The sequence below is a fragment of the Phalacrocorax aristotelis genome, chromosome 1 (assembly GCF_949628215.1).
Source record: "Phalacrocorax aristotelis chromosome 1, bGulAri2.1, whole genome shotgun sequence".
In the NCBI taxonomy this organism is placed as follows: Eukaryota; Metazoa; Chordata; class Aves; order Suliformes; family Phalacrocoracidae; genus Phalacrocorax; species Phalacrocorax aristotelis.
This window is the reverse complement of record NC_134276.1, coordinates 127,682,338-127,696,644: the sequence shown is the minus strand read 5'-3', so window position 1 is coordinate 127,696,644 and position 14,307 is coordinate 127,682,338. Positions and strand designations below refer to the sequence as shown.

Sequence of the window (14,307 nt, the reverse complement as noted above, 5' to 3'; positions counted from 1 at the left end):
AATGTATGCTTAACAAAAGTGTTTAATCTCTTATTTCAAAACATAAACTAAAAAGGAAGAAAATCGGAAATTTCATCATTTGAAATAATAATGACATTCTCTTTCCTTATATTATAAAGGCGCAACTGTTACTTATTAAATGGTTGCAAAACTCTTTACACTTTCAAAGCTTTATTCCTCTAATCTCAACAGATACAGCCAGCCAAACAACAAATTAAAAAACCACAGTATCTATTTGAAGAAGAACCCTACCCAGAAAATTCTTATCCAAACAGGGAAAGCTCAGCAAAATTTGATGTAGTTGAAAAGATTGTCTTTGACTGTTACAATTAATCTCATCCCCCAAAAGTTGGGTAATCCTGACTGCAGGCAGGGTGTCTTGTTCCCCTTCTTGTGTTGTGTAAAGGCTTTGGAATAATTGAAGAAAGAATTTCTTTCTGAGGGCTGTATGGACTCAGCACGTGATAATGGAAGATACCACAGGTCAGCTTTAGTTCTTCAATATTCTTATGCAGCAGTAGCTCTTCTGCTGCATGAGAATATATCCAGTGAAGGTGAATATTATATCTCAGCATGTTTTATTCAGTATTCCCAGCAACCGCTGGGACACATCATAATGGGAGCAGAGGGGATTAAGCACTGAAGGTGAGTGCTAGTAGGGTACAGCACTCCAGTTGGGAATTTCTGAGTGACTGCCATATAAATTCTTTGAGACAATTCATGTTAGGCAGGTAGAAGAAGACACCAACTGATAAATCCCTTGTAATAATTATCTCTGGAGGATGATGAAAAGAGAACCTCAGTGTGGAGTTCCAGCAGATGTCTGTGTTCAGAAGATGGATGTTGGAGTCTAGGAAGAAGGTGAGATGCTCTGTAGAAACCATAGTCTTAAGTCCACTAGAAAATTCAGGGAGAACTAGGCACCTCAATATCACAATACACCAAATAAATGCCTTTTGAGCCTGCCTATAGCAAATGCTGAAGACAGAACGACATCTAAATTGTCTGGGTTTAGGCATCTTCCTCTGGTTATCAGGGAGGCATCTTCTGTTTTGGATTACAAGCCCTGAACCCCTGCCCAGAATGAGACAACAACTGTAGTTCCTCTTTGACAGCAAGCAGTAGATAGGTATTTATGTAGTACCTCAGTGGAAAGACTAGCTTCCCTAAATTATGGGAGATGTTGATTCAGCTCTTTACTGTACCTGAAAAGATCTCGTCTTACCTTCCTCCTACAGAAGACTGTTTAGAGTAAGCTGCTCCTAGCTTTTCCTGCTTAAGCTCTTCGGCTTTTTTTTCATGGAAGAATTAAATAAGCATGAGGCCAGAGATAGAGAGAGCACAGAAGTAAACATAGCTTCATAGCCTACTGGATAAGCACTCTTCTGCAAGAGGACAGAATGAGTCCAATTTCTGCTGCAGTGAATATTTGATCCTAAACAGGAGCACAAGAGACCATCCTCTGGTCCAGAAGTACCTCCTACAGCCCTTCAGTAACCGGAGATGCCATAGTTTTCTCACACAATCTATTCCAGTGCATCACAGTCCTTTTGGACTCTTCCAAAAGTTTAGTCTGAATCACTCTGACAGCCCATTAAACACCATTACTCCTTGTTTTATCCACCCTGAAGAGGAAGAACAGATTATTCCCATTTTCTTGCACTCGCTAGACTAGCATCCTGACCCTTCTCAGCCTTTTAGGTTAACCAACCCCAATTATTTCAGTCTTTCCTCACAAATTATATTTCCCTTGACCTCTAGCAATTCTCACTATCCCAGTCTGCACTCTGTCTCACTGGACCACACTTTCTTAGATTGCAGCACAAGACTAAGGCATGACATTTCAGCTGAGATTTACATGTGCTCATCAGAGCTGAAGGCTTATTAGATGTGTCTTACGGCCTATACTCACATTTGCACAACCTGGTAAGAGGATGTTTTCCTTTTTGACAACAGAATGATGTTCTAGACTAACGCTGAACTTGTGTTTCTCTAGATACCCTGTCTCCCCTGCTGAAGGATAGCTATCTGGCCTGTTGGATCCCATGGACAGCTGGCTGCAATTTATTAATCACTCCCATGGAGGGCACTTCACATTTGCTCTGCTGCTGTTCAAACCAGGTCCTTGGTTTGACAAGCTTGTCTTGAATTTCACTAATTTCCACCAGCCTATACGTGGTTCATGCCATCTGCAGATTTTAAAATACACTTCCTCCAGACAGTCATCCAGGTTGAAATTAAAATGTAAAGTACAATGTATTTAATGAAAACATGAAGCACTAACAGGCCATGGCTCTAACTTGTGGCAACCCGCTCAATGGAGTCTTCTGTTTCGACAGGAAATCAGTGAAAAATGCTCATTGAGTAGGATTATCTACAGCAGTTCTGCATCTCTGCTGTAATGTTTTCCTTTGGATCATGCTTCTTTGCTTCACTTACGTTAAAAGCCTGTGAGATAATGTCAAAATCCTTACAAATGACAAGGTATGACAACTACTTCCCCTGTATCCACAAGGCTTGTTATAGAAGAAAGCTAAATTAGTTTGACATGATCTATTCTTGACAGATCTGTGCTGTCTCCTAATAATCTCCTTTATTTGATTATTTCTACCGTTGTTTTTTTTTTTCCCCAGGAATGAAGTTAAACTGAGTAGTCTGTAATTTCTTATCTTCGCCTCATTCTTTTTCAGCCTTGTCACACCTCATCCAGCCCTCATGAGTCTTCAAAGCATTCAAAGCTCATGGTTCAGAGATTGCTTCCATCAGCTTTGTACTTAAGCTAGGAAGATTTGAAACAACCATCTTACATCAGTACATCCTGACTTGTTCTGCCCTTTTCCTAGATCCTGATCTTCCTCCTCTGTGGCTCCTATTAATTGTTTTAGCCATCAACTTGCAGTTGGCCATGTTACTGGAGATATGCAAAATGGGCATAAAATGCTTTGGCCTTATTGACAATGTATGATGTAAAGCTTTAACCAGAGCTCTTCTCTCCCATCCACAAGTATCATAAACACTAAGGTAGACAGTCAGGATTATATTCTTTCACTCTCTTGCTCTGGCCCAATTAATATTTTATTTGTCTGTGCAAAATAGATCAGCTTCTCCAGGAAACACTGGTCCCAGTATATTCTATAGCCTGGGAAGTGGGGCTACAGACGTACTCAGGCAGATATGGTATGTTCACCACACCTCTGGGTAAATACTTAATCAAAGTGTTTCTGGATAAAAGGGAGGTAGTACATTGCCCTCCTCTTGGATGCATTCTCTGTGGACATTTGACCTATGTGCTCTGACAAGCTTGCCCATTTCGGCTGTGCAGGGAAAGCAACTGGAAGAATACTTGGTTTGTAGATCCCTCGGTAGCTTAGCTGTTAAATAGGTATCGAGCTGATTATTGCTTGTAAAACTAAGGATCATCTAGGCGTGCCAGTAAGCAGCCTTCAAAAGTTATGGGGATTTTACAGGTGTAAGTGTAATTATCTTAGGGCTTTAGACACCTCTACAGTTAGAAAGGAAGCAAGCTTTGAAGTTCTACAGCCTATGACAGACACCTCTAAGAAGGTAGTTCAACTTACAACAATCCCTTATTTCTCAGTTTAGAACAATGGTAAAATACTGTGATACATTTCAGACTACTCTTGTCAGCCACACCCTAATTAAAAAGTAATGAAATTCTACAAGATAAGGCATTGTATTATGGTATCTCTTCCTCAGTTGTGGAATCATATGACTCAAAGGAAGAAAACAAAGAACATAAGGAAGAATTAACTGAACTTTAAAGGGAGATTTGCTAAAAGTTCCTATAAGCCATTAGGGCTCATTTTTCACTAATTTGTCAATTCTTTTGTCTTCCACAGAGTCTTGTACACTGGCATCATAATGGAGGGTTCTTTTTGCTGCATATCTAGTTTTACCGTATAAGAGGGAGCTTCAGGTATTGATTCACATATTAACTTTGCTAACTATCCTCTTGAAGTTATCCAACTTCTGTTTTCTTCATGGAGGTTTCAGTTAGCTTCAGTTCTTCAGTTATTTCAGGGGAAGACCTTTTTTCCTTGCTTCATTTGTCCTTTCCTTAGGTTTTAACCTCTTCTAGCTGATATTCTGACTGGAATTTAGGATACAAGGGAAAGGCCATTTGCCAGATCCTGTGCTTTAGGTGGGACTGGTTGCATCCTTATCATGCTTCTGACTGCAATTTTAATGGTCAACATTAAACATCAGTTTTCCACTGCAGGTGTCCATCCTCAAAAGTCTATGTAGGGCTTGAAGTTCCTCTGTGTCTTCCACTGGAAATGCAAACAGGAGGAAGGTTTCTCATCTTTGATCAGGCAAAATCTCCATTCTGACAGAATCCAACTCAGGCTGTGCAATCCAGGTCTTTGCAAGGTGCCAGCCTGACTACTCCAACATAAAAAGCTAAGAATTAAAATCTTGACCCTAAGAAAGGTGCCCCCAGTTCTGAAGAACACAAGCTACATTTCAGTGCAGCTCTCCAATCTACAGTGAAGTGTCCCTGCTGAGGATAAACTTTTGGTCCAGCACCTAAAAGCCCCTTTGCCTCAGTTCCCCATCGTTCCAGCTCCCTGTTATTCCAGTACTGCCTCCCAGCCGCACCATGCTTCTCAAGCACAGTCAAGCAGGTGATGCCCTCCTCACATTTTCTCAGCAGGTGATTTCCAGCAGTGGACTTCAATCTCACATGAAACCAAATGGCCGCAAATCTTACTGTCAGCAAATAGGCAAGTGATACTTGTTTCTTTACGTCTACCCTTCCAAACCTAGATGATTTTTGTTACATTATTTATAAATCCAACACAGAATTTCTTACTCCTAAAGCTGTGGGCAGACAGAAGAAGCAATGATACAAGGAGAACAATGGTCAGTTCAAAACCATTGTGGTTTGCATCCTGCTGCTTCAGTTTGAACTAATACAAATGATTGGATTCTTACGCAAAAGAGCAAAGTATGGCACCATGCTGCCCCAACCTGCCCACCCTTGAGTACTTCACATTGCAAATTTATAAGGACATTGGATACTATTAATAAAACAAATGGGTTAGACTCCATTCAATAGTCTGATGAACTAGATGCCAATTGATAATATTCTTAATAATTATAAGAGTAATCAAAACTGTAAATTATTCTGGGCATCGCCAATTATTAAAAATCATCCCAATTCATAAAAACCTGAACTTCCTGAGACCACAGTTTCACTCTTAGGCAATTATGAGAAGAGTGGAATAAAACTAGCTTCAGAGCTAGGTTCAGATCCAAACACACTCCCCTGCACCCCTAAATTTTAGGGGCATTCAAACCAAGTGAGTAGGATTCTTTTAGAGCCTATTAGCTTTACTGATCACCAGCCTTTACAGAAAGGTGTCTCCTACAGACAGAATGTTTAAATATTGTGAGATGTCCTAGCTTTCTATAAATAGAGATATACTGTGATTATGGCTGGAATTAATTCAAGAAACTTCAGAAGTAAGATGAGTAATGAATGGGACTGACATTTATTAGTTATAATTTAAAAGAATATAAGTACATCCTGGCTTCCCTTTCAAGGCATCAAAGCCAACCAACCCTGGTGGGAGGAAGGCAGGCTCAGGACATCCTCTCTTGGGCCAACAAGACAGCTGGAGCACAGCTTGCCACCCAACAGTGGCATTAGTAGCTAAGGGACAAGCTCAGAAGAAGAAAGAAAGCAGGAATGGTGATACTAGTTCGTCCTACATGCATTACTCCTATGGCAGCCATACCCCTCCCCAGATGCCTGCTGGGGGTGGGCAACCTTCTACCTATGTTAACAGCAATGTGACAGGTGGAGATGCACCGCTTTGCTTTCTCTGTCTATAGGTGCTCATTCACAGTAGCTGCAACAGCTGCCCAAGTGGAGGAGAACTGGGGAAGCTGCAAAAGCAACTGGAAGCACAAAGAACCCATGCAGTTTTCCCTCCTACCAGCTTCCCTTCTGACACCAGTGCCAGGAAAGGTGAAGGGAATAAGACCCTGGTGGTAGTGGCTGATGCTGCCAGCAAGAGCCCCCAAGAAGCACAGCCTAATGGAGTGCTGGTACCCAGCTGGAGGAGAGAAGAAGCAGCAGCAGGAGGACTGCATGGTCAAGGGAGCAGGAGGAAGGCGAGGAGCAGAACAGATGGAGAGAGCAGACAAAATGAATAACAGGCGGAGACAGCAGGATCAGTGTAACTCCAAAAGCACAAGTCCCTTTTGTTATATTAAAAACAAATCACTATTTTCATTACACTATTCCTTCACTCCATACACATGTTGTAGGTTGCTACAGGCTGGATTGTTATGATGGTAGGGGCACACTGCTGAATAGCAGGGAGTAAACTAAGTTGTAGCCCTACTCTTGGGCTCTGGCCCATAGTAATAAAGCCTGGGTCTGGGAAGAAAATCAATGGTTTGTGTTAAAGGAACTCAAGTGGCTAACAAACATCCCAGCACTGCAGGAGTGACTGAGGATGGATAAAGCAATGCTTTCCCTTTCTAAAGCACCTCTCACCTGAGGGCATCTGAACCCTTTTTTTTTTTTTTTTAACACACTCATTATTTAGTTTCAAAATTAAAGAAGCGTCTTGCAGAGACAGCCATGACAGGCAGACAAACTGTGCTTAGATCAAGTCAAAAAGCAGGTTAATAGCACTGCTAGCAAGAGAAACCAGCTCTCCTGAAACCAATTCCTATGTACTAACTACTGGCCTGTGGTGCTTGCAACCATGAAAAGCCATGCAGTTTTACACACACACTCAGCAGGTGATAGGGAGAGCCCTAAGGAAATATAAACACCTTCTCCACATGAGGCCATCAGAGCTCTGAGGTTACATGTCACCTCCTGGTGTGCTCAGAAGGATCCTGGAATTATAGATGAAATTAATATGGATGGATTACACATGGACTTTGGACTTCAGATGTTGAAAGGTGTTTCACCTGGATACCTGCTCTGGTATTTCCACACCAAGGTATTCCAGTATTCCCACCAGCAAGGCATGTGCACCTTCCACTGGGCCTTTCTGGATGACTGACTTCCTCTTGCCAGACTAGCATTCCCCTGTGTAGAGCTGGACACTGGGCCTTCAAAACTCAGATGCAGCTAGGTACAGACTGCTGCCAAATCTATCCCTGAGCCTTGTCAGACTCACAGCAAACAGGGGAATTGCATAGTGACTTCCAAAGGGCATCAACACAGACAGCTGCCATTATAAGGTTTCCCATCCTCAGGCGTCTTTAGCCTGGAACTGTCATCAGAGCTATCGTTCACTCTCAAATCCAGATAAAGCCCTCCCTGTGTAGGGAGGAAGCCCAAAGCACCAGAAGAGGTGCAAGTTATTTATGTGCAGGAGGAGGGGACAACAGGAGAGTCATGCAGAGGGAAGGATGCACGGACCAGCAACACATGGGATGAGCAAATGGTAGTCAGTAACATACCACCAGCCTACAGGGAGCATGAAGAGGTCTCAGGTTATATGTACTTGGTGCTTTTGCTTCGTACTATTTCAGCCAAAAGCAGAGGCTTTGGCTTTTTCAGGCTATGCCTGCTGTTTTACCAGTTAACACATTAATCCCTCAGCATATACATACCTGCTCAGTATAGACTAGTCAGAGCTCACTTACACCCCATGTCCTCTACACATGGAGCAGATGAGAGTCACTGAGGTAAGCACATGCCTCACAACGTGAGGCCGGTGAACCCAAGCAGGTATACACATCCTTGATTTATGCCATGCAAGACTATCAGCCTGCTGCCATCTTGCAATGGGCAAAGGGCCCAGTTCACCTTCCCACTAGCACAAGCAGGACTTGAAACTCAGCATCTGCCAGCACTGGGGAATTCCTGCTCCCTGGGAAATGGGGCGAAGGAAATATAATGTCTGTGCAGGGTAGCTACTAGATCCTGGGATGGCATCACAGAATCCATGACAACTAGCCTGAAACAAGAGTGGACTTGAGGTGAAACCTCTTTGCACTTTCTCTTCCTAGTCAGTCAAAGCCGCATGACTGGAGGAGGGGTCCCTCTCATCCCTCACCCCCAAGCAATGGATGCCCCCTCAGCATGGCATGGGCAGAGTCTGGAGCTACAGCCCATTTTCTCATCCTGAGGCAGAAGCAGCTTTGAGATCTTTCAGACACCGTCAGCATTGGGCCAGGACAAGCCCCCAGACAATACATGTCAGTTCCTCGGGCTGCACATGTGTACCCAGCCTGGCACAGGCAGATACAGGATTCAACACAGCGCTCTCCGCAGGGATGCCTCTATGTACTGGTGGGTACTCCCTGACTGCTTTTTTTGCTGGGATTCTCATCCAGGAGCAAGTGGCAATAGGCAATTTGGATCAACAGACTGGTTTCTTTCCCACTAAGCATTATTGCTGTCCTTCTCCCCCTGGAAACTCTGCCTGCAATTAGTTCCCTAGGAGGGGGTTTGTCTATGCCATTAAGAACAGTTACATTATGCGATCTAGGAGAAATCAATGTCTCTAATAGTCAGCAAAGGCAGCGGAGGAGGACAGGGTGATGGGAAGGGAGTTTCTCTGGAGACACCCTTCTCAGGAGAAATCCCAGGGGTATCAACCCAGGAGGAGAAATCGTAAGGACCTGGAGTAATTAAACTTCCATGCAGCAATTGTTTACTGGCAGAAGCACAAAGACCGCTCAGTGTCTCTCAAAAAGGCAGAGGCAGTGGCTAGACTCTCTCCAGGTGCAGATGAAGTGCCTCTGCCCTGAAGTCAATGGACTGTGGTGATTTACACCATGCTGGCAAGTGGAGGGAGGAGGGGCGTGGATGGACACCTTTCCTTTAAAATAGCCCTTTTCCTCTCTCCACGTTGGTGTTTAAAGGTAAGACCATGCCTTGCAAGTTTTGAAGCATCTGGATTGTGCAGCATAATTAAGTTATTCTAAATGAGGTCCAAGACGTTTTAATATCCTGAGGCAAGAAAGCCTTAACTCTGCGTACATCTTCTCTCTCTTTTACTCCATTTCCTCCTTCGTGCACACATCTGCAGTTCCTGGAATGACAAGACACCTCACCGACTGGTTGTAATTGCTAGAACAGTTCCCTAATGCTTTCTCCTTCTCCAATTGCATTAAACTGCATCTTTAGAGGTACAGCCCTGTTTATTCATGCTGCTCGTGTGGAAGGGGAAAGAAATGCAGACTGCCTCTTCCCCCCTCCCTCCTTTGATTTGATGGGTGTGGCAGGTTTAAACCTTTGCAGCCGCTGGCTCTCTAGCACTGGGGTGAGGAGGAGAGGACAGAATGGGAGGGAAGCCGTCGGATATGGCTGGTGATGAATGAGACTCATCTCACCCACAAGTGGGAAACCTGCTTGCGGGTTATTGTTTAATCACTCATGCAATCCAATACTGAGCACATACCCCCATAACGTCCATCTGTTCTAGTATGTGGTGCATGCAGCACTTGCATTCCTAGCCACCTATCTCACTATCCAGCTCTGCGTATTACTGACCGCATGTCTCGCTGGCAGTAACAGTTAAGTTCAATTTTTCAGAAATTGCTTCACCCAGCCTTTCGGTTATGCCATCTTTTAGCTGAATATTTTGTGGGCACAGATTCAGAGCTGCAATTAACAGTGGGCAGAAACAACACCAAGCTATCTACATCTCTCATGGGCGGGCACAGTCAGTCAGATACTTCACTCTTCACATTGGCGTCGCACCCACAAGAAAGAATAATCTGCAAAGTACGAGTGTATGAACATATTTGCCTTTGAGGGGTGGGAAGACAGACACACACAGGCACACCTAGACACAAATGTGAAGGGATTTCTTCCAAGCCCAAGCCTGTAATTTCAACATTTTGCTCTTTCACTGCCAGAAAGGCGGGACACTAGGGGCTTCCCTGAAAAATAATTTGAGGAAAGCGGTCTTTATTTTGGGAAGGGAACTCCTGCCTGTGCTGAAGAACCCACTCCATCTTTTCCTCTCAGTGAGAGGTCTGGGTGGGGACAGAGGAAGAGTACAAGCTGAAAACAGAGGTCTTTTTTTTTTTCCATATTAAAGCTTCCTCTGGTGTATCCTCAGCTCTGCTGAGCGAACTGTTATATTGCCAGTTTGGCAGGTGTGGTGTGTATTCAGGTATAGGAGCAGCAGTTGGGCTCTGAGCCCAGGAACATCCACCGAATATGCACGGAAGGCACATTCAGGTTGTATGGCTGCATAAGGATCAGAAAGCATGTGCAAACGAGTGCATGTGTGCTTGTGCATATATGTGTAGTACAGATGCGAGCGACCGGAGAGTGGAGACGCGTGCCGCACATGCACGCGCAAAGGGGTGTGTACCATGCGGTGGATTAATGCACAGAGTGGGAAAAGAGGGCTATGTGCGATCAAGATACCTGCATGCCATGCATTTCTAAGTATGCCACAATACAAAACGACAGGAGCAAACCCTTAAAGATGTGAAGAACAGATACATCAGAATATTATTCAGGAGCTTTAATGCCCAACCTGTGATGGCATGGGCAAAATTATCCCCCTCCCCCAACAGCTCTCTTCTGACTCCAAAGAATCCCAGAGCTACCTAATTTATTTTAAAATTTGCTGTGCACCTCCACCGACCGCTCTGTCACTCTGCCTCCCTGTCTGCCTTCCTTCTCCTCCTCTGCTCTTTTCATCCCATATTTGCCAGCTGAACATGCTCTGCTGGCTGGCTGCAACGTGTTCCCCCCCAGCCATCACCACCTCCCTCCAGATTTTAGTGAACGTATCATTAATTGCAAAGCATTTGAAAAACTTGCATGGGGAGAAACACAGGATGACGCAGGGTCTCTTTCTATCCCGTTCACCTGCCCCTCCCCATTATTCTACAAAATTGCTCCTTCGTTTGGTAACACATACATCTCCATTCAGAAACACACCTTAACCTGGATTTTCTTTCAACACTGTGCTGTTCTACAGTAACTGGAGTTACTCACATCAGTGTGTTAGGCTATTGCTCCAGAATACTGCAGTGCTATATTGTGAGAGATATTCAAATGTACACATATATCAAGAAAGTAACCAGTGTGGTGCTGTACCTAAGAATGAGTTGAGTTTTCCGCTCAGAACGAGGACCAAAGCTCTTTGTCGCTACCAAACGCCTTACAAAGGTATCTGGGGCCAGCTCCTGCCTCAAAGTTCCAACTGCATAAATCCAGCATCCTCCCGAGGAAGACCAAGAGGCTGAGCCAAAATAGGCTCTCTTAATCAGGAGCAGGTTTGTGCTTTCACACAAAATAAAAGGGGGAAGGGTGAGGGGGGAATGACCAAAGTAGGGTTTTTCTCAATTTCATTATCATTTTGTACATAAAAGATCTGGCACTGAAAACTAGCCACCACCCAAACCTTCTTATCATCGCGATTCCCTGTCAGGAAAAGCCAGGTGGTACCAGTAAGGAGAATGAACTGGTTTCCAACAGGTTCACACCGTGAGCTTCTCTTATCCCACCCGAGTTCGGAGCTCACAGAGGCGTGGTCCTCCGTCTCTTTACCAGCTGGTGCACAGTTGTCTAACTGGCTGTACTATGAAGGGTATTGCAGAGAGGGTGACTCTCCCCTTCCCCTGGCTAATGAGTTTGTTATTAATTAATTGCATTTTTTGCTATAGGAGAGGTTAAAAAAAAAAAAAAGCTTCAGGTTAATTCTTGCTGAGATTGTTGTTACACAAAAAAATGAATGCACCTGTCCTCCGAGCCACCTCACAGCACACGCACATAAAGCATCTCCCATTCATCGGAGCCAGGAGCAATAGAGAGTATTCTGACCAGGGATCAAGGCTCACTGGGCATCCTTTCTTTTTTAGCATAAGATTAAGAATCGCTTCCTTTATCTCCAAGGTAGAGCCAGATCCCATCACGTTTCCTGCCAGCCGCACCCCCCCCACACACCCCCCACCCCCCATCCACACCCTCAGAACTGCAGACAGAAAATCCCAGGCAATACATCTGCCCACCGTTAAAAAATAAGAAGAAGAATAGAGGGGGGATTCTGGTAGCTCCCCAAATGTGGACGTAGGCCACCCCCCTTCCCCACATCACCATCTCCGGAAAGGCAAAACAGTCATGTTGAAGGGTGTGAAAAGAGCCTTCAGTCGCAAGATGCTAAAGAATTGCAAAAGAGACGTCTGCTGAAAGCAGCTGAAATTTCCTCCCCCCCTACCCCAGCCCCTCACGCACTCAGGCAGACACGCACCCCACGGACACGCAACAGCCTGGGAGAGGTCTTAACGGAAAGAAATATAAAAATCTTCAGCTCTACCTGTTTTGTTCTTCTCATACAGCACAGCATGATCGTATTGTCCCCTTCCTTCCTTCTTCTTCCTTCCTTCTCCTCTCTCCTTTTCCTCTTCTCTCTCTTATCTCTCCCCCCCACCCTCTCCACTCCCTCCCTCCCTCCCTCCCTCTCTCTCCCCCCCTCTCTCTCACACACACATACACACACACGCACACGCACACGCACACGCACACGCACACACACCAGGGCAGTTAGCAGCAACTGTAAGGTCCACAGCTATTGCTCATCACACATGCACACGCTGCCTCTCCCTGCCTCCCTCCCTACCCTTCCCAGAATTGTTCACCAGCTCTCCCCGGCTCGTCACCTCCCCACCCCACCCCCACCCCAGCAGCCCCCCCCACCCACCCCCAAGTCCCTTGCCAGCCTCATGAATAATTAAAATCTCCAATCTGGACCCAATTACCCAACGACTTTCCCACTGTACAGAGGCGACAGGGGCGAGGGGACACTGCAGACTGCGGAGGGGGTGGGAGGGGTGGGGTGTGTCTGGGAGGCACCGGGCAAAGAGGGGGCCCGGGCGAGCGGGGAGCCCCCAGCCCCACTCTCACCAGGGCAGCCGAAGCCCCCAGCACCCAGACACAGCCAGGAGCGGGATTTATGTCTGAAGAGAGCATGGGGTGGGGAGGGCACGGAGGGGAGAAGAGGGAGCGGGGGTATTGCCATGTCAGGCGGTATATGCCATGCACAGGTGACGTACCGTAGGTGGGAGCTGCAGGCTAAATGGGAATCGGCAAATATGATAAAAAGGCTGTTAAAAATCCCCCTCCCCCTCAGCAGCACACTCGCAAACATATATGTACATGCTGCGTTCTTCATATGTGCAGGCATAAACCCCGCGTGGTGACGTCCTGCAGCACTGAACGGGACAACTTTCTCCCCCGTTCCCTCCGTCCATCCTATAGACCTTCCATAGGCACAGAAAATGATACTCCTGCAACAGACTTATTTTTTTAGAATAGCTTCAAAACCTACAGAAATCATCCCTTTCCCTTCAGTATCGATCTCAATTAATTTCAGCGCCTAAGTAATTTCTACATCTATTTATCTCTGCCTGCACATTGCTGTAAACTATTATGAGGAAGATGTGCATGTTCACAGACACAGCCACCCCCCATGCACGTGTGGGAACAAAAATGTATGGGTTTGCACGCATAGAAGATCATGGCGATGCGTGAGCCTGAGCAAACATTAATGCGCACGCACACCCCCAAGCACACGTCTTGAAAGTTACAACACTGTGTTTTCTCAGAATGTATCTGAGCAGGATAGCTATATCTGTCATTGTGAAAAAATATTCCAGACAACAGTTAAACCAAAGTATGACAATGCTGAGCATGTGAAAAATACAAGAAGACTGCTGGATTTTTAGGATTTCATCTACCAAAATTCAAATGTATCTTATTTTATTTACCGTGTCTGGGAGGCACAGTCAGATGCTGTTCTCTTTTTTAGCACTAATGTCACTATACCAACTTCTCTGCCTCACCATGGAGTTACTTTTAATTTATTTTTAATGTAAAACTACCCGCAAAAGAGAAAAAAATTGTCTTAGGTTATTATTAAGGCCTTTCCTCTTTAAATATATCTAAATACATTATTAACACAAATATTCACACACATGTATGCCCTTATACAAATAAATGCATACACATATTGGTACAGTTTCTGGAATACCCCTCAGCGCAGACTCCTACCTAATCATATTCAGTTGCTATGACATCACTGCAGTTCCCAGTACCCCTTATTTTTTTAAGGAAAGTAAACAGCATTTCAAAGAGAACCTATCTAGCTGTCTACATCTGTGTGTAATTTAAGGGAAGTGCCTTTTAGGGTCAAGCAGGTATCAGTGTTAGTCCTGGTTTCACAGTCTAGAAAAGGGAAATAATGGTATGATAATGACATTCAGAGAAGACACTAAATTGGGAAGAATCGCAAACACCAGCTGACACAAAAGTAGACCAAAGGATTAAATAACGGAAATCAGATT

At 44.8% G+C, this 14,307-nt stretch overlaps 1 protein-coding gene across 1 annotated transcript in view; it reads right to left on the bottom strand.

Moving 5' to 3' along the window:
* The window catches only part of GAP43 (growth associated protein 43), a 56,750-nt gene extending 44,138 nt beyond the window's left edge, over positions 1–12,612 (bottom strand). Inside the window, exon 1 of the mRNA XM_075106581.1 lies at positions 12,282–12,612. Coding sequence (XP_074962682.1) covers positions 12,282–12,311 — 30 coding nt within the window. The 5' untranslated portion in view covers positions 12,312–12,612. The remainder of the gene's footprint in view (positions 1–12,281) is intronic.
* Positions 12,613–14,307: the final 1,695 nt, after the last annotated feature.